Source organism: Mustela erminea, chromosome 3 (genome assembly GCF_009829155.1).
Source record: "Mustela erminea isolate mMusErm1 chromosome 3, mMusErm1.Pri, whole genome shotgun sequence".
Classification (NCBI taxonomy): domain Eukaryota; kingdom Metazoa; phylum Chordata; class Mammalia; order Carnivora; family Mustelidae; genus Mustela; species Mustela erminea.
The window spans coordinates 86,038,728-86,063,815 of NC_045616.1; the positions used below are offsets into that span (position 1 = coordinate 86,038,728).

General features: G+C 44.7%; 1 protein-coding gene and 1 pseudogene across 31 annotated transcripts in view; both read right to left on the minus strand.

Annotated features, from left to right (window-relative positions):
- Window positions 1–25,088, minus strand: part of LOC116586430 (protocadherin gamma-C4) — a 173,745-nt gene that overhangs the window by 90,357 nt on the left and 58,300 nt on the right. For 4 of the 31 annotated variants that reach the window (XM_032336409.1, XM_032336415.1, XM_032336423.1 and 1 more), the window contains exon 1: window positions 873–4,257. The exons of 12 other annotated variants lie outside the window; for them this stretch is intronic. In XM_032336409.1, the coding sequence (XP_032192300.1) occupies window positions 873–3,293 (2,421 nt within the window). In that variant the 5' untranslated portion in view covers window positions 3,294–4,257. Of the gene's footprint in view, window positions 1–872; window positions 4,258–5,612; window positions 9,247–10,277; window positions 13,029–21,024; window positions 23,727–25,088 lie in introns of those variants that run through there. 15 more of the 31 variants (XM_032336413.1, XM_032336412.1, XM_032336414.1 and 12 more) reach the window with 12 other exon arrangements.
- Window positions 15,576–18,907, minus strand: LOC116585702 (annotated as a pseudogene).

Sequence of the window (25,088 nt, forward strand, 5' to 3'; positions counted from 1 at the left end):
AGGAAATTTGGATGGGAATAAGGTTATTATTTAAAATACCATGACATAGAACTAAAATTGTGTTCCATATTCTTAGGTCAAGAAGCATTCTATTTTGGGGCTCCTGGGTGGCTCAGTGGGTTAAACCTCTGCCTTCAGTTCAGGTCATGAGCCCAGGGTCCTGGGATGGAAGCCTGCATCAGGCTCTCTGCTCAGCAGGGAGCCTGCTTCCCCATCTCTCTGCCTACTTGTGATCTCTCTCTCTCTGTCAAATAAATAAAATCGTTTTTTTTAAAAAAGAATTATTCTATTTCATGAAAAATTTGCCAGAGATTTCTATATATTTTTTACTTTAAATTTCATAACAGAAGGGCTGCAGCATTGTAAACTTCAGTCTAAACAGTTATATCATTAGGTTTGACCTAGGTTTACTTTAAGGAACTTTATGAAGAGATCGACTCTAGAATCATTATTTTTATATATTTATTTTTAAGTAAGCTCTATGCCGAAGTGGGGCTTGACTCATAACCCTGAGATCAACAGTCACATGCTCCATCAACTGATCCACCCAGGCACCCCTGAATCTAGAAATCTTTAAACAACAATGCTATAGGGGCGCCTGGGTGGCTCAGTCCCCTACTGCACTAATGCTGTTAAGTGTCTGCCTTCCGCTCTGGTCTCCAGCTGGGGGTCCTGGGATGGAGCCCCCCCCCCAATCTGCACTCCCTCCTCAGCAGGAAGTCTGCTTCTCCCTCTGCTCCCCCCCCCCATGCACTCTCACTCTCTCACTAGTGGTGTCTCTCTCTAATAAATAAAATATTTTAAAAATACCAATACTACATTGGAATATTTTGGCATATTATAATATAAAAAGCATTATTTTAAATACTTACCTGTTCAAAAGTCGTCTTATCTGCTTCAACGTTAGGTATTAAAATGCTAGCCAACAGCCCTGCAGGGCTATCTTTGTTAAGAGTATCTTGTGTGGCTGGAAAATGATCAGCAGATGTGAGAAATTTAAATTCTGGATTAGTCTGATCCCCTGGCACACATAAATTATAGGCATAGGGCAATGTTCCCTCACTGTAGTTGGGAGTAATCTCAGGGCCAGAGTTGGAGCAGAGAGCAGACCCAAAGAAACCCCTTGCAGCGGGGCTGGAGGAGCTTCGAAGGCGAAGGGCAATGGCCAGAGTCAATGCGAGAAGGAAGAGCACCGAGATCAAGGCCAAAGCCACCACCAGGTAAAACTGCAACTCAGCCTGGGGGTCAGAAGGCTCCGGGTGGTCGCTGACATCCGGCAGCACCTCCTGCAAGCTGTCGGCGAAAACCAGGAGCAGCGTGGCCGTGGCCGAGAGCGGCGGCTGTCCCCCATCCCTCACAGCGACCAGCAGGCGCTGGCGGGCCGCGTCCCGGTCGCCCAAAGCACGCGCTGTGCGCACCTCGCCCGTGCGCAGCCCCAGGCTGAAGAGTCCTGGCTCGCTGGCCTGCAGCACGTGGTACGACAGCCAGGCATTGTGTCCCGAGTCGGCGTCCACCGCCACCACCTTGGTGACCAGGTAGCCGGGCTGCGCGGCGCGTGGCACCGTGTCGAACAGCGCCGAGCCGTCGGGCCCCAGCGCCGGGTACAGCACCCGCGGCGCGTTGTCGTTGCGGTCGCCCACCAACACGCGCAGGCTCACGTTGGCGTTGAGTGCGGGCGAGCCCTGGTCGCGCGCCTGCAGGGTCAGCTCGAAGGCGCGCAGCTGCTCGTGGTCGAAGGCGCGCTGCGCGAACACCACCCCGCTCTGCGCGCTCACGGACACGTAGGACGCCAGCGCCCGTGGCTCCAGGTCGCTGGCGACGATGGAGTAGGAGACGCGACCGTTGGGCCCCAGGTCGGGGTCGGAGGCGCTGATTTGGGCAATAGAGGCGCCTGGAGGATTGTTCTCTGCCACGTGGACCACATAGGAGGCCTGGTGGAAAACCGGCGCGTTGTCGTTGACATCGGTAATGTGCAGAGTGATGGTAGTACTGGAAGAGAGAGGCGGCTTTCCCCTGTCAGTGGCTGTTATGGTGACATTGTATTCTGGAGTCTGTTCTCGGTCTAGGGCTCCATCTGTCACCAGCTTGTAGTAATTCTTAGATGAAGAATGAATCTTAAATGGAGTATCTCTACTTAAACTACATGTAACTTCTCCATTTTCCTCAGAATCCTGGTCCTGTGTTTTGAAGAGAGCCACAACCATTCCTGGAAGGGAATCCTCCAAAATCTGATCAGAGAAAGAAGTAATGACTATTTCAGGGTTGTTGTCATTTTCGTCCAGAACTTCTACAATTACTTTACACCGCGCAGAGAGGGATCCTCGGTCCTTGGCTTCTACATCCATGGTATATCTTTCTACTTCTTCAAAATCCAAGGGTTGATGAGTTATAATGTCTCCTGTAGCAGAATCCAGAAAGAACACGTGCTGGGCTTTATTAGCTACACCAAGGAATGAGTACCTGATCTCAGCATTGAAGCCTTCATCTTGGTCAGTGGCGCTCACCTTCACCACCAAAGTGCCTGGGGGTACACATTCAGGAAGACGGACCCTGTATATATCTTGGCTGAACACTGGGGGGTTATCATTGGCGTCTACCACCAGGATTTGGATTTGAGCCGTGCTGAATCTTGGTGGATCCCCACTGTCGAAGGCTGTCAGCACCAGATGATGAGAGCTTTGTGTTTCTCGGTCCAGGGTCTTCTTCAGTACTAATTCTGGATATTTGCTACCATCAGGACTGTCTTTCACCACCAAGGAGAAATACTCATTAGGACTTAACTGGTATTTGCTCAGTGAATTCATACTATTATCAGGATCTTCTGCAGACTCAAGAATTGCTCCAGTCCCCAGGGGAACAGATTCACTGATTTCTAAATTTATTTCATCCTTATGGAACTGAGGGGCATGGTCATTAATATCCTCAATAGCCACAATGATATGAAAAATATTTAGAGGATTTTCCACCACGGCTTCTACCTGCAACTCACATCTTCTTCTCTCTTTGCATATCTGCTCACGGTCTATTCGGTCGTTCACGAGTAAGTCCCCGCTCTCCGGGTCTACCCTGAAAAGCAGCTTCTCCGTGCTAACTCGCAGCTTCCGAGCCGACACGTCCAAGACGCTGAGCCCGAGATCCTTGGCGAGGTTCCCCACCACCGAGCCCTTGGCCAGTTCCTCGGGAATGGAGTAGCGGATCTGCTCGCAGAGCGCGGGGTAGAGCAAAGATAGCAGGAAGGGAAACAGTACCTGCAGCCTGCCGGCTGGGCGCCTCTGAAAACAGCTCCCTCCCATCGCTCGCTCTAGTTCTCGCGGGGTCCCAGTCTCTCCAGCTGGAGAGAGTGCACGCTATCGCACTGGTAGCTTTCGGCCCTAGAACATACAGAGCCTCCAGTTTGGGAATCTTTGTGTACTGGAGAGAGTCTGCGCAGCACTTAACCCGGTGTGGAAGCGGGTTCTTTTTCTTTATGTTGTTGCCTGCACAGGAAAACCCAGGCTACAATCTTGAGGAATCCCGGGCGACTGCGCTTGCCCTGTACTGGCCGACAGCGGCGCCCAGAGGCTTTGTGTGGAACCGCAATCTAGTTTTTCGGTATTTCAGAAATCTTCTTATTTTTCATTTTTTAATTTTTAAAAATATTTTATTTTCAGTAATCTCTTCACCCGACGTGGGTGCATCCGAACCCACAACCCCAGGGTCAAAAGTTGCATGGTCTACCGACTGAGCCAGCGAGGCGCCCCAGGAAATCTTTTTAAAATGTAAGGTGATAGCTAAAAATATTGAATCTTATTTCTGATTGATTTCATTTTCATCATGAAACATGTTTCACATGGTCAAAACTGCCATATGTTTTATATGTTAAAAATTTACATAAACTTTGAACAAGTAAAAGGATTTTTCAAAATTCAAAAACAAAAAGCACAGAGGAATATAGAGTGGAAAGTAGGTCTCCTATCTCATGGCTCATTGCTCTCCAATTCTTCCATCCAGAGGTAATCACTGTGGTTCCTTTTAAAAGTAATTATCCACAAAGGCAAGTACTGAAGATAAGCAAAAAACTTTTTCATCTTCAATCCTAGCTTATATTTAGCTAGAAAGTATTAACCCATTCCCCATATTTAGGAACTAGAAGGCAGTCATTCCCTTACTCATTAGAATCATCTAGAGTGTTCTGTACTGCTTTTAAATAACAGTATTTTAAAACACTCGGTTACAATAACTACCATGTCAAAAGACTTTGTTTTATAAATCTGTATTTTTCAGAACAATTATTTCAGATAGATGCATAATAATTTTGACTCCCAAAGTCAGAAATTTAAAATGTCTCTTTCCATGATTTAAGCTAATAACTATGACCCAAAAGGATGTGCTCTCCTTCCACAGACCTACTGTTCAACAACTGTTGAATGACATGAGAAAAGTTATGGTCTTATAAGTATTTTGAGACACATTAGGGCATTCTTTGACTTTCCTCTACCATATTAGTCCAGAAGAATGTTAGTACCAAACCAAATACATCACCATTTTCACTAAAGTAAATGGGTTCATCAGTAACTCTACTGATCACTTGTTTAGAATAATTCTGTGACAGATAACTCTGTTGCACAATGGATGGCATATTGGACTTCTAGAATAATTTTGTGTATTTCTCTGCTTATTTCAGATCTCCCAAAGAAGCGATCTTTCTTTCTTGACTTTAAGTTTATTGTGACTCTTAATTTCAAGTTTTCAGATATTCATGTGGGTCTCCGTTCTTCTACATTAAAGAGCCACTGAAATACTGTTGGCACACATCTTTTGCTTTTGCTTTCATTTAACCTTCTGTAGGTTCTATAGAATGTCTACCAGGCAAGGAAAGTCAAATTAAAATGCTATGTCTTCCACATAACAGTTTGAAATTAGAATCACAAGCAAAAAGGATGCTTCATTGTTACCACTTGGAAAAATTTAAGCACATATTGTTATCAATTGTTAAGAAAATATTAATGAAAAATTCAAATTTCTCTAGGAAGCATATTCAACTGTTACTGTCGCTACACGGTATAGTTTGGAAAATATAACCACAAAAGTACTGAGAAGTGGTGTTGCTCTTCTCCTTGGGAAGAACAACATTGAGAGGACTTGTTTTGGCATTGTTTACAGTGAAGCTAATGCGGGACTGCCTTGAAAACAAGAACTAGAGTTGCCTAAGGGGCCAGGTTTCAGCACGTGGCCAAGAGAAGTGCACATAAATTGAGAGACACTTCTGTATTGAAGTACTCTCAGGAACTGTCATATTGTATTCAACAAATATGTAAAATAGAAGGTTCTCCAAGGCAAATCATAATAGCCTATGACCACAGGCCTTCATTGGGATTAGGTGAATACTGACCAGAAAGTAAAAATATACAAACCTCAATAACCACTAAGTTCTACTCCTCGTTATTTTAGCAAGAGATAAATATCATTAAACCGGAGAAAAAAAGTGAAAAAATAAAGATCGGAAATTTCTATCATTATGCTAAAAATAATTATAATATGATATTATAACAATATCATATTATAATAATTATGCTAAACCTAAAAGTAATGCCAATTATAATTCTTTAAAGGAGAGTAAAACTAGAACTCACTGGAACCAAAGGGGTATCTTCTACAGGAAACTTCGAATCATCTAACAAAGACAAAGGATCCTTTTTCTCACAGCTCTCTTGACTGATGAGCGTATCCGCATAGTTGGGCTGGGGGAAGATCAGGTGACTCTTGCGCGAGTCCGCGGTGAGGGACACCTCGTGCGAATAGGTCTGCAGGAAAGCCCGCACCCCGTCCACGCCCACGAAGTGCGAGGCCGGCACGCCCACCAGCCCGCCTCCTGAAGCCTGGAGCACACGCGACGCGTGCCAGCGCCTCAGCCTGAGCGCCAGCAGCACGATGACGAAGGCAAGGAAGACGCAGGAGACTGCAGCCACCGCTACCACCAAATACAGCGTGAGGCTTGAAGCTTGGGAGTCAAGGGGGACTTCCAGGCTGCCCAGGTCAGCCAATACATCTGGAATGCTATCTGCAATGGCTACAGTGAGTGTGACGGTGGCCGAGAGCGGGGGCTGCCCGTGGTCCTGGATGGTCACCACTAGACTCTGCTTGAGCGCGTCTCTGTCCAGCAGGGCCCGCGCTGTCCGCACCTCGCCTGTGTGCAGCCCCACTGCGAAGAGCCCTGGCTCGCTGGCCTTGAGCAGGCGGTAGGACAGCCAGGCGTTCTGGCCAGAGTCTCTGTCCACCGCTACCACCTTGGTGACCAGGTAGCCGGGCTCCGCAGAACGAGGGGCCAGTTCCACGCCTGTTGAGCCATCAGTGGGGAGGGTTGGGTACAGGATCTCTGGTGCATTGTCATTCTGGTCCAGCACGAATATACTCAGTGACACATTGCTGCTGAGTGGTGGGTCCCCACTGTCAGTGGCAATCACCTGAATCTGTAAATCACGAAACTGTTCATAGTCAAAGGATCGAAGTGCATACAGGACTCCTGTGTCAGAGTTTATGGAGATGTAGGAGGATAGAGGTGCTTCCTGGAAAGTGTCTTCAGCTAAGGAGTAAATAATCTGAGCATTCTCTTTGCTGTCTGGGTCTAGTGCAGTCACAGAGAAGATGGAGGCACCTCTAGGATTGTTCTCCAGGATATAGGTGAAGTAGGAGATGTGGGAAAAGGTGGGTGGGTTATCATTAATATCTGCCACTTGCAGGGTAAAGTGAGTTTCCGTTAACAGGGGTGGATTTCCTCCATCTGTGGCCGTCACTGTAATATTGTAAGAGGATACCTGTTCCCTGTCAAGGGTTCTGTGTGTCACCAGTCTATAATAACCATCGATGGATTTTTCCAATTTAAATGGTAGATTCTCTGATATGGAACAGGTGACCTGTCCATTCTGCCCAGAGTCTGGATCATGAACGTTTAAAAGGGCTATAACAGTTCCTAGAGGCGAGTCTTCCATCAGGGGACTAAACAGAGATGTTATGGTCACCTCTGGACTGTTGTCATTTACATCTTCTACTGTAATCAATACTTTTGCCATTGCAAGATATGCTCCTCCATCTTCTGCTTGTATTTCTAATTCATAGAAATCTGTTTCTTCATAATCTAGATTTTCTGATAATTTTATTTCCCCAGTATTTTTGTTTAGTTGGAATTTCAACAATTGCATGTCAGGTGATTTTCGGAATGAATATGTTACTTCTCCATTGGCTCCTTCATCCTTGTCTGTGGCAGTGACTGTCAGCAGCTGTGTGCCCACAGGCAAGTTCTCCAGAACACTCACTCGGTATTCTGGCAATGTGAAGACTGGCGCGTTGTCATTTGTATCGAAGACAGTCACACTGATAAGAACCGTACCAGATAGGAGGGGGTCACCCCCATCCCAGGCAGTGAGGACAAGGTGGTGCACTGCCTCTTCCTCCCTATCCAGGGCATGCTCCAGCACCAGCTCCGGGTATTTGACTCCATTGCCATGACTCTGAACCGCTAAGGAGAAGTGCTTATTGGAGCTAAGCTGGTAACTTTGGAGGGAGTTCACACCCACATCCGGATCAACCGCCTCCACGAGAGGAAATCGCATTCCTGTAGCCACGTTTTCATTAATTTTTACGTCTACATTTTCTGCTTGGAATTTTGGGGCATTATCGTTGATATCAGTTACTTCTATTTCTACCCCAAAAAGTTTCACCCTATCTTCTACAAGAATGTTAAAATTCACCAGACACCGCGCACTCTGAGCGCAGAGCTCCTCCCGGTCTATTCTGCCCGCAGTGACCAAACTGCCGCTTCGCGGGTTCAGAGCGAAAAGCTGCGACCTACCTCTGGAGACAATGCGGACTCCGCGCTCCGCCAGCTCGCGGGGCTCCAGCCCCAGGTCCTTGGAGATGTTGCCCACGAAGGAGCCTTTCTCCAGCTCCTCAGGAACGGAGTAGCGGATCTGCCGTGCTTCAGCCTCCCATGATAGACCGAGAAAAAGACCGAGCAGAACCAGCGCGGTGCGATTGGAGCGGGTCCTTTTAGCAGCCATTGTTGTCTAATCAAGGAATTCTCGCCAAGTACTCATTGCGCGCTTTGTGTGTTTGGGCCGATTCCTTTTTCTTCCTCTGGCTTCAGGGACCTCTGTAGCCTAGGCACCTTAAATTCTGGAATGAGTTTTGCTGCAGCTCTGCAGCCGGTTGGTAGGAACTGAGGAGCTTTGTATGGTCGGAGCCCTGAGAATCCGGATTGAGCGCAGGCTGCATTTCTCTCCCAGTAGGCGAACAGCGGCGCTCAGAGTCCTCAGAAGTTACTGCACCCGCTATGTATGCAGTGGACAACAAACCATATTCTTTGTTGGACATTTTATTTTATTTTACCATACTTCTTTGGTTTCTTAAGTGATATCCCTTAAGCTAACTACTATTTGTAGGGTTCTTACTGAGTAGGATAAATGGCATGAAAGTACTATAAAATATTAAATGAAAATAACTGGTCAAGTGTACACTTGTAACACTTATTTTCTCAGCAGAAATGTACCCACTTTAAAAGGTTAAGTAATACCTCTTCTATTTCATATAAGCTTCTAACTAAATTCACAAAAGTTTTACAATATTTTTTGAAATTTTGATTGAAATGGTTCCATTATGTTTAATAGGCATTCATTTAGAAACTATATGAGATACATCCCTTATAGCTCACTTATAGTTTTTATTTTAGCTTTAACTAATCAACAATTAAATTCGTTTAGCAAGAATATTGTGGAAAATGTTTTCAAAATATTCTTCTAAAATATTCTTTCTAAAATAGTTTTATTGAGCCTTTGTGAATTTTTCTGAAAAAAAAGTCTATTGTAGGCATATAAAATTAGAAGTCAATTTGCCCTATTTAAATGAATTGAGCAAGTAACCACAAACTAAAAAAAAATAACATGCCTGGGTTGTAATGCAAAGAAAAATATCCATAAGAATATCAAGCTACAATTACAAAGTTGGAATTGTGATGTATGTTTAAAAAAAATAAATATTTACTCAAATGACCTGTTTTCACCAGAGCACTGATGCCAACATAAACAATCTCTTCTTTCAGCATTTTGTATGGAAGCCCAAAGTAAAGTGGTTCACACTTCTTCAATGGTATGTGCCAGTCAACCCAGCAGCAGTTCTCTCCACAATGGTGAGGAGTTGAGAGATTCACATCTTTTTTTAAAAAGATTTCATTTACTTATTTGAGAGAGAGTGAATGAGCAAGCAAGCGAGAGCATAAGCAGGGGAGGAGCAGAGGGAGAGGGAGACTAGCAGACTCCCCGCTGAGAAGGGAACCTGACTCCCCAATCAATTGCAGGATACTGGGATCATGACCTGAGCTGAAGGCAGATGCTTAACCGACTGAGCCACCCAGGTGCCTACAGATTCACATCTTTTATTCAGAGAACAAGTTCAGAACAGTTTATGTAACTACTCTTCAAAGATTTTATATTTTGTCTTCGAAGGTTTTATATCAGACAATCAGAGATAGAGACTGAGTACAAAAGGCAATGACGTTTCATTTGCTTTCTTGGAAATTTGTTATCTTGCAATATAGAAGAAAAAAAATTAGGGAAGAGTGCAATTTAAACTCCAAGAAAAGATAAATATAAGAAAACAACTAGAAAAACCAAGAGTAGAAGAGAATATTTCTTCTAAGGTAGTTAGTATTAAGTTCTGGGGACTGTAGAAACCTTGGCAATAGAAAACAAGTTCTGACTCATTATCCAAGGAAAATACATATATCTGTAACTTCCACAGAATTTCAGAGACTTGTGGATCTGCTCATCAAATCCACTCAAATGTTTAGTTTTTTAAACTATTAAAATAAATGAAGAAAGATACCTAAATGTACCCAGGATATTATTTGCAATAAATGTTTCATTGAAACAAGCACTTGCTTTGATACTTAATGAATAGCTTAATATTATTAAACTCAAAACATATAAGTAGGATATGGAAAATTCATCCGAAATCTTACCAGATTTGAATAATTACCTATTAATTTATTTGGCAAAACACTGCCTGTTTTGCTAAATCTGAACTTGACTAGATTTCTCCAAATTAGTGACATTATTTCTGAATTATAGAGCAACTTATTAACCAAGCTAATCTTGAAAAATATAATCAGCAAAGAGTAACACTGAGAAGACAAAAAGGTTATTAGTTATGGATTTTTAAAGTAAGATTTTATATATAAAAATGCACTACTATGCCTGAAAGAGAAACTAGTAGAATATTTCAGAAGACAAAAAAGTGGAACTCACCGGTGTGAGAGTCTCAGGATGTGCAATCAAATCATGCCCACCCTGAGGTGGAATTAAGGCCCCAGATGAATCACCGCAAAGTAGTATATCTTGTCCTGAACTCAACTGCTCATTGCACTTTAGAAAATTAAACTCTGTCTTTCCAGTATGGGCAACGCACAAATTGTAGGAATAAGGCAAAGTCCCTTCACTGTAGTTGGGAGGAACCATAGGTCCTGACTTGACACACAGACCAGGCTGAAAACAGCCCCAGGAGGCAGAGCTGGAGGAGCTTCGCAGGCGCAGAGCAACCGCCAGAATCACCGCGAGGAGGAACAACACTGAAATCAAGGCCAAAGCCACCACCAGGTAAAACTGCAACTCAGCCTGGGGGTCAGAGGGCTCAGGGCGGTCGCTGACATCCGGCAGCACCTCCTGCAAGCTGTCGGCGAAAACCAGGAGCAGCGTGGCCGTGGCCGAGAGCGGCGGCTGTCCCCCATCCCTCACAGCGACCAGCAGGCGCTGGCGGGCCGCGTCCCGGTCGCCCAAAGCACGCGCCGTGCGCACCTCGCCCGTGCGCAGCCCCAGGCTGAAGAGTCCCGGCTCGCTGGCCTGCAGCACGTGGTACGACAGCCAGGCATTGTGTCCCGAGTCGGCGTCCACCGCCACCACCTTGGTGACCAGGTAGCCGGGCTGCGCGGCGCGTGGCACCGTGTCGAACAGCGCCGAGCCGTCGGGCCCCAGCGCCGGGTACAGCACCCGCGGCGCGTTGTCGTTGCGGTCGCCCACCAACACGCGCAGGCTCACGTTGGCGCTGAGTGCGGGCGAGCCCTGGTCGCGCGCCTGCAGGGTCAGCTCGAAGGCGCGCAGCTGCTCGTGGTCAAAGGCGCGCTGCGCGAACACTACCCCGCTCTGCGCGCTCACGGACACGTAGGACGCCAGCGCCCGTGGCTCCAGGTCGCTGGCGACGATGGAGTAGGAGACGCGACCGTTGGGCCCCAGGTCGGGGTCGGAGGCGCTGATTTGGGCAATAGAGGCGCCTGGAGGATTGTTCTCTGCCACGTGGACCACATAGGAGGCCTGGTGGAAAACCGGCGCGTTGTCGTTGACATCGGTAATGTGCAGAGTGATGGTAGTACTGGAAGAGAGAGGCGGCTTTCCCCTGTCAGTGGCTGTTATGGTGACATTGTATTCTGGAGTCTGTTCTCGGTCTAGGGCTCCATCTGTCACCAGCTTGTAGTAATTCTTAGAAGAGGAATAAATCTTGAAAGGAATATCCCTTCCTATGTTACACACAACTTCTCCATTATCTCCAGAATCTTTGTCCCGTGTTTTGAAGAGTGCCACCACCATTCCTGGAAGAGTGTCCTCCAAAATTTCATCAGAGAGAGAAGTGATGGTTATTTCAGGGTTGTTGTCGTTTTCATCTAGAATTTCTATGATGACTTTGCATTGAGTAGAGAGACCACCTCCATCCTTTGCTTCCACTTCCATGCTGTATCTTTCTGTATCCTCAAAATCCAGTGACTGGTTATTCTTAATCATACCTGTTTTCTCATCTAGTGAGAACATGTGCCTTGTATTCTGAGCAGTGCTCCTGAAGTAGTAGTTTACTTCTGAATTGACCCCCTCATCTTTGTCAGTGGCTGTCACCTGCAGCACGGAGGATCCGGCGGGCAGATTTTCACTAACACTGACTCTATATTCTTCTTTGCTGAACACTGGGAAGTTGTCATTGGCATCCCTGACAAATATTTCTATTTGAGCGGTGGCACTTCGTGGTGGGTCTCCCCCGTCCAAGGCAGTCAATATCAAGCGATGAGAACGTTGCTCTTCCCGGTCTAGGAGTTTCTCCAAAGATAACTCTGGATATTTACCACCATCAGAATTAATTCTCATCATTAATGAGAAATAAGGGTTTGGATTTATCTGATAATCTTTAACTGAGTTCATATTTATATCAGGGTCAGTGGCAGGGTCAAGGGATATTCGTGTACCTTCGGATACAGATTCAATGATTTCTACATTGATTTCATCCTTATGGAACTGAGGGGCATGGTCATTAATATCCTCAATAGCCACAATGATATGAAAAATATTTAGAGGATTTTCCACCACGGCTTCTACCTGCAACTCACATCTTCTTCTCTCTTTGCATATCTGCTCACGGTCTATTCGGTCGTTCACGAGTAAGTCCCCGCTCTCCGGGTCTACCCTGAAAAGCAGCTTCTCCGTGCTAACTCGCAGCTTCCGAGCCGACACGTCCAAGACGCTGAGCCCGAGATCCTTGGCGAGGTTCCCCACCACCGAGCCCTTGGCCAGTTCCTCGGGAATGGAGTAGCGGATCTGCTCGCAGAGCGCGGGGTAGAGCAAAGATAGCAGGAAGGGAAACAGTACCTGCAGCCTGCCGGCTGGGCGCCTCTGAAAACAGCTCCCTCCCATCGCTCGCTCTAGTTCTCGCGGGGTCCTAGTCCTTCCGGAAAGCTGAAGAAACTGCAATCTACGGGGTCACTGGAAGAACATTTCGACCATGACAGACGGAGCTGGGTATCCGTGTCTGTTGGCAAAGTCTGCGCGGCCAGGAGCCTCAGTGTGAGAACAGGGTTTCCTTCCGTTTGTGTTGGTGACTGCGCAGGAAAGCCACGACTGGAGGCTGAGGAATCCCGGGCGACTGCGCTTGCCCTGTACTGGCCGACAGCGGCGCCCAGAGGCCCCGTGTGGTACCGCAGCCTGACATTTTCTTCTTCAATCCACTTTTTCTCTAGAGTATCTCTAGAATATAAATATTGCTCTTTGAAACTTATGTACATATTTCTATAAATTCTCTGTATTCTGGGAAGTGCTCCCGAAGTAGTAGTTAGTTTGCTTCTGCATTGACCCCTTCGTCCTAGGCAACAGAGAGGACCTGGGGCCAATTGTATATATATAGAAATATATAGAGAAAGAAATATGTATAAGGGAAATATATAGAGAAATATATATATTTATGATATATTTATTTCTCTATATACATAGAATATGTGTACATTGCTCTTTGATTCTTAAGTTTTTTTAAACACCCTTTTTTTTTTTAGATTTTATTTATTTATTTGATAGAGAGAGATCACAAGTAGGCAGAGAGGCAGGCAGAGAGAGAGGAGGAAGCAGGCTCCCTGCTGAGCAGAGAGCCCGACGCGGGACTCGATCCCAGGACCCTGAGATCATGACCTGAGCTGAAGGCAGCGGCTTAACCCACTGAGCCACCCAGGCGCCCCAATTCTTAAGTTTTTTTAAAGATTTATTTATTTATTTGACAGAGAGAGATAACAAGTAGGCAGAGAGACAGGAGGAAGCAGGCTCCCTGCTGAGCAGAGATCCCGATGCGGGACTCGATCCCAGGATCCTGAGATCATGACCTGAGCCAAAGGCAGAGGCTTAACCCACTGAGCCACCCAGGCGCCCCAATTTGAAAATGCACTTCTATAAGAGCCCAAAATTTTAGTTTTTCTAAAGTATTACAGTTGTATGTACTTAGTGTTTTAAAGAAATTCATTACAGAAAAATTTCAAACTTATAAAAAAGCAGAGAGTATTATTACTGAATCATCATATAATCCTCACCCAATGGCAATAATGATCAACACAAGTCCATCTTCATTCAATATATATTGTACTCCCTCATTATTTTGAAGCATATCCAAGATATTTTAACTCTTCTCTTAAGATGAAACATTAAGATAAAGATTTTAGCCTACTTTGTTATAATAAAATGTTACCAATGTAGAAGTCCTATCTTGTTTGCGAAAAGTAGAATTCAACATTTTCCCAACTCTGCCCAGTTATCCATGCAGTGAGCTTGCAAGTGATATTATTAATGGTAGAGAACAGTAGTAAGCTATCATTATATACCAGCCTTCATCAATATCTATGCTATTTTTTCCCAAATTAACGCATATTTAGTACTTTTGAATACCAAGTACCAATGGTTACTTCCCAGGACAGAAACTTCAAGTAACAGTTTCCTTGTTGCACAGTTAAAAATATGACCCTGAAGAGGTGAATCATGAGAGACTATGGACTCTGAAAAACAATCTGAGGGGTTTGAAGTGGCCGGGGGGTGGGAGGTTGGGGTACCAGGTGGTGGGTATTATAGAGGGCACGGATTGCATGGAGCACTGGGTGCGGTGAAAAAATAATGAATACTGTTATGCTGAAAATAAATAAATTTAACTAAAAAAATATGACCCTGAAGGATGCTTTAATTTTTTCTTAGTAGCTTAGAAATAGAGAACTTGAAATAATTATAATGTCTGTATGTCATAATGGCTTTCCAGACCTGTTAACCCTATAACCAGCGCATTTAGAATAGAAGTTTGAATCGACTTCAAAGCTCATTTTTAAAGTCTCCTAGAGGGGTGCCTGGGTGTCAGTTAAGCCTCCAGGCTCAGGTCATGATCTCAGCATCATGATATCCAGCCCCACTTCAGGCTCTGCACTGAGCACAGAGTCTGCTTAAGATTCTCTACCCGCCCCCCCGTGCCCTTCCCCTTTCACTCTCTCTCTCAAAAACTAAATAATCAAAAAATAAAGTCTCCGAGAATGTCATTGTTACTTGAAAAGATGCTTTGTTTAAAATAAAATAAAATAAAATAAAATTTTTTCTTATAGCTAAAAGTCAGTAAAATATTTTTAGAAACTTCTCCAGCAGTTCCTGGGAATATTTTCCTAACTTGTCTCCTTTACCCAGATTTATTTTGAGCCTGTAGATTGGAGAATTGAGCCATAAATAACAGACAGTTGAGGAATAATGTTTATCTCCCTTGTTTTGTCCTCTCTCGGTGTTCATTCTCAGAAACCCCTCTAGGTGAAGTGTCATTCTTCCTCAAAAGTGATCTTTAAATTCAAACTATGTCTACAAACATGTGATCTGAAAACCATAACTTCAAATGGGTATTGTCCTATCATAGAAGCAGGAAAGCAGAAGCAGAAAAGTCTGGGCTTTTAGTTTCTTCAGGAAGAACAGATGTGTTTTATCATTAATTTACCTTACAAAATCTGTATCAGATGTAATTAGCAGTATGTAAGAAGTATGTAAGAAGTTCAAAGATATGTAAGAAATTCACAATGGGTGGGGCACCTGGGTGGCTCAGTTGGTTAAGCAACTCCCTTCGGCTCAGGTCATGATCCCAGGGTCCTAGGATCGAGTCCCACATCGGGCTCCCTGCTCAGCAGGAAGTCTGCTTCTCCCACTGCCCTCTCTACTCTCATGCTCTCTCTCTTTCATTGTCTCTCTCTACCTCTCAAATAAATAAATAAAATATTAAAAAAAAAAAAGAAATTCACAATGGGGCCATAGATGATAACAACAATAATAAATTTCAGGAATGGAAAACCACCCCTAAGAATTAGTGGTGAACTGATAACCAACCAAGCAAACACACCCAAATAGTCCATATCAATGATCAATAATGAGACCAGCCCCATGATTTCCATTGACCCTAGGTTAATTTAATTAAGAGAAAGTGAAAATTGTATCAGTTACGTAACCAATAAATGCCTCCTATATATGTTAGAGCAAAAATTAGGCCAAGTGAAAACTTGAATGGTGTGAAATATGTTTACCATCCGCGTATCATACCTTAAGTGCAAACCTTAGAGAAAAAAACAATTATAATAGAAAATAAAGGAAAAATGGAACTCACTGGAACCAAAGAGGTGTTTTCTATAGGAAACCTAGAATCATCTTAAACACACAAAGGGTCATTTTTCTGACAGTGCTCCTGGCTAATCAGCATGTTGTCATAGTTGGGCTGGGGAAAGATCACACTACTCTCCCAGGAGTCAGTCATGAGTGAGGTTTCCTGGGAAGAAGACTGCAGAAAAAACACCACCCCAGGGTGCCTGGGTGGCTCAGTGGGTTAAGCCGCTGCCTTCGGCTCAGGTCATGATCTCAGGGTCCTGGGATCGAGCCCCGCATTGGGCTCTCTGCTCAGCAGGGAGCCTGCTTTCCTCTCTCTCTCTCTCTCTGCCTGCCTCTCCATCTACTTGTGATTTCTCTCTGTAAAATAAATAAATAAAATCTTTAAAAAAAAAACACCACCCCATAATGCCCACAGAGTGAGAAGTAGGCACACCAGCTAATCCAACCCCCACAGCCTGGAGTAGATGTGAGGTGTGCCAGCACCGTAACATGAGCACCAGCAACACAATGACAAAGGTGAGGAAGATGCAGAAGACTGTAGTTACTGCTACCACTAAGTCTAAGGTGAGGTCTGAGGTCTCTGGGCATGTGGGGACCTCCAGACTGTTGAAGTCAGCCAGCACATCTGGAATGATGTCAGCCAAGGCCATGGTGAGTGTGACAGTGGACAAGAGAGATGGCTGGCTGTGGTCCTGGACCACCACCATCACCAGGCTCTGCTGGAGCATGTCTGTGTCCGCAGGGCCTGCACTGAGAAGGGCCCAGGCTCACTGGCCTTGAGCAGGTGGTAGGACAGCCAGGTATTCTGACCTGAGTGTCTATAGCCACCGGCTTGGTTACCAAGTAGCCAGGCTCTATGGAGTGCACACCGATGGAAACATCAGTGGGGGAGAGTGGGGTACAGGATTTCTGATGCACTGTGCTTCTGGTCCAGCCCAAACAAGTTCAGCGACACGTTGTTGCTGCATGATTAGTTCCCACTGCCACTAGCCCTCATCTGCATATGAAGATCATGAAACTGCTCAAATTTGAAGGAGCACAGCATGTATACCACACCAGTGTCAAAGTTGATGGAGACATAGGAAAGAGGCAACCCTTGGACAGTGTCTTCAACCAAGGTGTAAACAACACCTGGGTGTTCTAGTCACTGTTGGGGTCATGGACTGACACTAAGAAGATGGAGATGCCTCTGCGGTTGTTCTCAGGGAGGTAGACTGCGTAGGACTTTTCCAGAGAAGCTGGGTTATCATTGATGTCTCTGGTGTAGGTTGATGTAAATTTCTGTATGTGGGGGGGGGTGCATTCCTCTGTTGCTGTCACTGTGATGTTATATTCAGAGGTTTTCTTCTCTGTCAAGAATCTGCACTGTCAACAACTCTAATAATTACCTACTGAATTTTCTAATTGAAAAGGTAAATTATGAGGTGTGTTAAAGACAACTTGACCATTCTTCCCGGAATCTCGGTCATGCACATTCAAGAAGGCAACTACTGTTCCAGGAAGAGTATTTTCCAAGACTGGGCTAAACAGAGAGGTAATGATCACTTCCGGTCTATTGTCATTCACATCTTCCACTGAAATGAGCACTTTGGTCCTCCCCAAAAGTGCCCCCACATCTTCAGCTTGTATTTCCATTTCATAAAATGCACATTCTTCATAGTCTAGACTCTCTGCTGTCGATATTTCCCCAATATTTTCATTAAGCTGGAATAATGGGGATTGTTTTTCACTATTTTTCCAGAATCTGTAGGCTACCTCTCCGTTGGCTCCCTCATCCGGGTCGCTAGCGCTTGCAGTAAGCAGCCGGGTGCCAGGGGCACGTTCTCTGGGACTTGCACTTGGTAAATCGGTAGAGCAAAAACCGGGCCATTGTCGTTTGTATCCAGCACTGTGGATGTGCACTGTGCTGGAGCGATGCGGATCACCGCCATCTAAGGCGATGAGGACCAGGTGGTGAGCAGCCTCTTCCTCGCGGTCCAGGGCCTGCTCCAGCACCAGCCTCTTCCTCGTGGTCCAGGGCCTGCTCCAGCACTCAGCTCACTTCCAGAGAGAAGTGGTGATTGGGGCTGAGCTGGTAGCTCTGCAGGGAATTCATGCCCACGATGGGGTCAACAGTCTCTGGGAGCAGATAATGTGTTCCAGGCGCAGTGATTCCATTACTTTTAATTTCCGGATTCTCAGTGTGGAATTCTGGAGTACTGTTGTTTATATCAGTTACTTCTACTTCCATTCAACAGGACTTCAAATTTAAAGAGACACTGTGTGCTCTAAGCACAGAGTTCCTCTTGGTCTATCCTGTCCTTGGTGACCAAACTACCACTTAGCGGATTTAGAGCAAAAAGCTGCGTCTTACCTCTGGAGAGGATGCGGCCTCCACCCTCTGCCAGCTCCCTGGGCTCCAGCCACAGATCCTTGGAGATAGATATTCTCCCACATACAGTCCTTTTCTGTCTCTTCAGGCACCAAATAGGGAACAGTGTACCTGGCTGGCCCCGGGCTCGCACAGCCTGCCCAGGAAAAGGCACAGCAGAACCAGTCCTTCGCAGTGCAAGGTTCCATGGAATGGCTATCGTTGCTTCGCTGCGGATACTTATTTTTTTTCCAGGATGCTTTCTATGCAAATTGACTCCTTAGGTTCTTTTTTTCCTCCAGCAAATTATGATGATCTTTTTCCTTAGGAGAAACCGAGGTGCCCCAGGTTTAAAGGGTGAGTTTTGTTGCAGCTTTTGCTGCAGTTTGTGGGATCTGTGAGGCTTTGTGAAGTTGCAGATCCTAATGTTGGGATGAGATAGAGAGCTGACTGAGCTTTTCTTAGAGCTGGCGAACAGCGCCCTTAGAGTCCTAATCTGTCACTACACCCACTGAGATAATACTTGATTACAGAGGGTTAAAAAGAAAACACTCTTTGAACCATGACTTACGAAGACTTGTCTCACTGCTTCTTGCATTCTCATTTCAAAAGCCATAACCATTGCTGGATGTGTTAGTTGAAAATGAAGTGGAATGAAACTTCTATTAAGTGTACTGTTAAATTGACATTTAACATTTTTTTCTTTTTAAGATTTTATTTATTTGACAGACAGAGATCACAAGTAGGCAGAGGGGCAGGCAGAGAGAAAGGGAGAAGCAGGCTCCCCGCAGAGCAGAGAGCCCAACGCAGGGCTCCATCCCAGGACCCTGGGATCATGACCCAAGCTGAAGGCAGAGGCTTTAAACCCACTGAGCCACCCAGGCACCCCCTTTTTCTTTTTTTTAAGTAGGCTCCACACCCAGCACAGAGCTCAACGTGGGGCTTGAACTTACCACCCTGAGATCAAGAAATGAGCTAAGATCAAGAGTCATATGCTTAACTGACTGAGCCACCCGCATGTCCCTTACCATTTTTTCTTAATAAAATTAACTTATTCCTGGTGAAATTTTGCTCTCCATCTACACATGTAAATTATTCTAGTTCCCTTTTTATAATGTTTCAAAACTTTTCTATATTATTTTCTGATGTAACTACAATGTATAATCCTCTTTGGAAATACATTCATATTTTTCTTAATTTTATACATTATATATATATTACATAATTACATTGAGTGAATATATGGATTATTCACTTTAAAATTATTTTATAAGGTTAATTTATGCAGATAGTAAATTTGCTGGAGTAAGATGCCCTTAAAATTTATTCACAAAAATAATTTTAATTAGGCAACAGTAATAGATTTTCTCACCTAATATTGCTAATTTTGAAAGGATTGGTTTCCTAAAGTTGCATATTTGTGAATGTTACACTTTAATGTTATTTCAATTCTTTAACATTTTCTATGCATACAATGATTATGGCATTTGGAATATTGAAATAAACACACAATGAAAAGCAAGTTTCCATTTCAATCCTTTCATAAAGAAATTATGCAGTTTTAAAGTAGTCAAACTTCATATTGTAAAGGTCACTTAAACCTCTGTGATAATTACAGAAAAAGAATACAAGATGTAGAACAAATTATTGTCATTAAAAAACAAAAAGTACCATTACAACAAATTCTTTCAGTGGAACCTGGCTGACTCCATCAGGTAAGCATGTGACTCTAGATCTCAGCGTAATGAGTTCAAGCCCCACACTGGACAAACTTATGTTAAAAAAAAATTCTTTCAGCAATTTGAAAAGATACCATTTACTGAAGCAGTTACCAAGAAAGACCAAGCAAAAGGCTGATTCTTAAGAAATGGCAACCTTTTGAGCATAAAATTAGTAATTTTTGCCGTAAAATAAAAAATTCAGGATTCTCCTTTCCTCCTATAGGTACAAGAATGATCAGAAAACCTGTAATCGCTAATGTTTAGAGTTCCAAACAGTAAGAAAATCCAGTGACTTTCCCCTCTTTCTTCAAAAAATATAGGTAAGGAATGACAGCAAGTGATAGAAACAATAGCATTTCCTTTTCTTGTGTAAAGTGTATTCTATTAACTTGGGAGGAAGACAAGGATTTTGCATTCAAAAAAATTGGAAGGAATTTAGATAATGATTGGAACTTCTGATGAATTCAATGAGTCTCTCTCCCCCTCTCCTCCCTTCCACACTGTTTTTCTTACAATTTTCAAGTATTCAAATAGTCATGACTAAGTACATACAAGGAACTAGACATGAGGAATAAACATTTAAAAGGATGGAAACTCTACTACTGAAATCAGTGAAGAAAGAAGGCTAGTAGCAGTTTCTTTGTTTTAAAGGATGACAAACGATTGCCTATGTTAAATTTAATGTTTACTTACATGTAAAAAAAACCTCAAAATGAGGCAAACTGGGTAAATTTCATTAACTATGAAAAAAGATATAAGAAACAGATATACTACTTTTTCTGTGAAACAAGGAGGAAACTCACTACTTCATAAACCTGAACGTGGTGTCATAATGTTATTATATGTGACATAACTACTCCCGGCTCACCACTCTACTTAAAAAATGGAAGTATAGCTTTCTGATGGGCTATGATGTCCTTAAGACAACTTATTACTCTTAGAAATGTAATATATTTTCATATAAATACGAAAAATTGGATAGATGAGGAAAAGGAGTAGATACTTAAATAGAACTCACCGGCTTTAGACTTTCTGGATGGGAAGTCGACTCACTGGAATTACAAAGTGGAAATAAGGCCCCAGATGAATCACCGCAAAGTAGTATATCTTGTCCTGAACTCAACTGCTCATTGCACTTTAGAAAATTAAACTCTGTCTTTCCAGTATGAGCAACGCACAAATTGTAGGAATAAGGCAAAGTCCCTTCACTGTAGTTGGGAGGGACCACAGGTCCTGACTTGACACACAGACCAGGCTGAAAACAGCCCCAGGAGGCAGAGCTGGAGGAGCTTCGCAGGCGCAGAGCAACCGCCAGAATCACCGCGAGGAGGAACAACACTGAAATCAAGGCCAAAGCCACCACCAGGTAAAACTGCAACTCAGCCTGGGGGTCAGAGGGCTCAGGGCGGTCGCTGACATCCGGCAGCACCTCCTGCAAGCTGTCGGCGAAAACCAGGAGCAGCGTGGCCGTGGCCGAGAGCGGCGGCTGTCCCCCATCCCTCACAGCGACCAGCAGGCGCTGGCGGGCCGCGTCCCGGTCGCCCAAAGCACGCGCCGTGCGCACCTCGCCCGTGCGCAGCCCCAGGCTGAAGAGTCCTGGCTCGCTGGCCTGCAGCACGTGGTACGACAGCCAGGCATTGTGTCCCGAGTCGGCGTCCACCGCCACCACCTTGGTGACCAGGTAGCCGGGCTGCGCGGCGCGTGGCACCGTGTCGAACAGCGCCGAGCCGTCGGGCCCCAGCGCCGGGTACAGCACCCGCGGCGCGTTGTCGTTGCGGTCGCCCACCAACACGCGCAGGCTCACGTTGGCGCTGAGTGCGGGCGAGCCCTGGTCGCGCGCCTGCAGGGTCAGCTCGAAGGCGCGCAGCTGCTCGTGGTCAAAGGCGCGCTGCGCGAACACTACCCCGCTCTGCGCGCTCACGGACACGTAGGACGCCAGCGCCCGTGGCTCCAGGTCGCTGGCGACGATGGAGTAGGAGACGCGACCGTTGGGCCCCAGGTCGGGGTCAGAAGCGCAGACTTGGGCAATAGAGGCTCCAGGAGAGTTGTTCTCCATCACGTGAACCACGTAGGAGGCCTGGTGAAAAACTGGAGCATTGTCATTGACGTCAGTGATGATCAAAGTGACACTTGTGGTCGCTGAGAGGGGCGGCCTGCCCCTGTCAGTGGCTGTTATGGTGACATTGTATTCTGGGGTCTGTTCTCGGTCCAGAGCCCCGTCTATTACTAACTTATATGAATTTCTGGATGAAGAGATTATCTGAAAAGGAACTTCACCCTCTAATCGACAATTAACCTCCCCATTTTCCCCGGAATCTCGGTCATATATTTTGATCAAAGCAATTAGTGTTCCTGGCGGTGCGTTTTCCAGAATCATTTCCGCTAGAGAATGGAATGTAATTTCTGGACTGTTATCATTTTCATCTTGAATGTTAATTTCAACTGTACATTGTGCAGCCAGTCCTCCACCATCCCTCCCTTCCACCACTATAGAATATTCCTTGACTTCTTCGAAATCCAGCATCTTTAGAGTTGTAATTTCCCCGCTCTTTGAATTCAGACTGAAAACTTGCCCGGTCCTGTAGAACGAGTAAGTGATTTCAGAGTTGATGCCCTCGTCTTGGTCAGTGGCTGACACCTGTATCACTGCGGTGCCTGGGGGCACGTTTTCTCGAAGGCTTACTCTGTATATGTCCTGCTTGAATACAGGGGAGTTATCATTGGCATCTGTGACCTGTATCCGGAGCTCAGTGGTACCGCTGAGTGGCGGATCTCCACCATCCAAGGCAGTCAGAACTAAACGATAGTAACTCTGTTGTTCTCGGTCTAAACGTTTCTCCAATGCCAGTTCTGGGTATTTACTACCATCTTGTTTCTCCTTACTTATCAATGAGAAAATAGGGCTATGAGAGAGTTTATAAATCTGAAGGGCATTTAAGCCAATATCTGCATCTTCCGCTGTTTCTAATATAAACCGAGTGCCTGGCACAGTAGACTCACTTATTTGCAGGTCAAAGGAAGTTTGGGTGAACTTGGGGGTATGGTCATTAATATCTTCGATGTCCACACTCACGTGATAAAAGTTCAACGGATTTTCAGCAACAGCCTCAAATTCCAGAGTACAGGCTGTCTTCTTCCCACATACCTGCTCCCGGTCTAGTCTGCTGCCCACAAGTAGCTCCCCGCTCTTGGCGCTCACGGTGAAGTAAGCCTTCTCCGAACTGATGCGCAGTTGTCGAGTCGGTAACTCATGCACGCTCAGTCCCAAATCCTTGGCGAGGTTCCCCACCACCGAGCCCTCGGGCATTTCCTCGGGAATCCCGTAGCGGATCTGCTCAGACAGCGCCGGCCAGAACAAAGACAGCAGGAAGGGAAAGAGCACCGGCCGCCTCTCAGCCCAGCCCCTCTCCGCAGCGCCGCTCCCCATCCCTCTTGCTCCCTTCAGGTTGCTCACCGGCCTGGAGACGCCGGATCACAAATAATCTCTGCGCTGCAGATGTCCAGAGCTCCGAACGGCCCGTAAGTCCTGTGTGAGGGTCAGGGTTTCTTCTTTTCCACAGGAGGATGTGGTGTAGAGGCTCGGGCTAGCGAGTCGGATAGGGAAAGTGCGCTGCGGCTGCGCGAAGAGATCGCCAGTGCCCAAGCTCTCCATTTTGGCCAACAGCGGCGCCCACAGTCCGCACTAGGACACTGCAGCCTCTGCTGCTTCAGTTTAACCAGCTACAATAATGACAACCCTGAGCATAACTGCACAAGCCACGTTTTTATGTTAATATATTTAATATCTTAAATTACAAAGCCTTTTAAAGGTGTTTTTTCTCTTGTTTCCAATTTATTAGAAATATGTTGAGTTTTTATAGAAACCTACAGATACTGGTCCATCCATTTCACCCTACTACATACATACATTGAACTGTTGCTTTGTGCTAAGTATTGCCCTTGTCAGTAGCAATATTAAAATGAGTAAAACAGAGGTCTTGACTTCAGAGATCTTATCACCTACTGACTTCACAGAATTATTTTATTAGATATAATATGTGAAACAATTTTAATCTTCTTTCATTGATACCTAAATGTTTTCCCCCAACATTTGTACATTATTGATGTGGTTTCATGTTACATATATTAGAGAATACTAACACTGTTGGAAATTATTCTGTAATGTTGTGCAATTTCATACATCCTCAAACATCTTCTGATAATATTAACACTCTCTTTTAGAAATAATTTCTCGGGGCGCCTGGATGGCTCAGTGGGTTGAGCCTCTGCCTTCGGCTCAGGTTCTGATCTCAGGGTCCTGAGATCGAGGCCTGAATCAGGCTCTCTGCTTGGCGGGGAGCCTGCTTCCTCCTCTCTCTCTCTCTGCCTCCCTGCCTACTTGTGATCTCTCTCTCTCTCTCTCTCTCTCTGTGTTAAATAAATAAATAAAATCTTTTAAAAAAGTATTAAGAATTTCTCTTTACTCTTTTGACTATCTAAGGAAGTAGTCATTCAAAGTAAAAAAAAACTCTCTCCCTATGATGTAGCCAAGAGATGATTTACTCTACCTTCTTCTTCATGTCTAAAAATTACATGGATTATGTCATACCCAATATAGTATCTTAATTCATTCTTAAAAGTCACTGGGGAACTGTTTTTCTATTATTCAATACACAGTCACAAAAGGATATTTCAGTAGATCACATTACTCTCTTATCTATGTATCTATGTTATACTGAAGTAATGACTTTAGAATTGAACTTATGGTAAGTTTATTCATATAAATTTCCCGGGAAAATGACATTTGATTTTACTCCATGTGTTGAAGTTTTTTTTTTTAATAATCAGAGAATGTTTTGAATAAGTACTTTTGTCAGGACAAGTTTCCAAACACTTTTAAAAATTGTGAAGTATGAATAATATAGTTCTCCCCTCAAATGTCTGTGCATCCAAACACTACAGAAAATATGAAATTAAATCCCACCCACAGTATGTACAAAATAGGAGGAAACACTACAGAGCCCTTGGGAAATGCCCATTTTATAACTAACAAATGCTTTATTGTGTTCTTCATTCTCATGTAATGACAAATCAAGAGTTAGC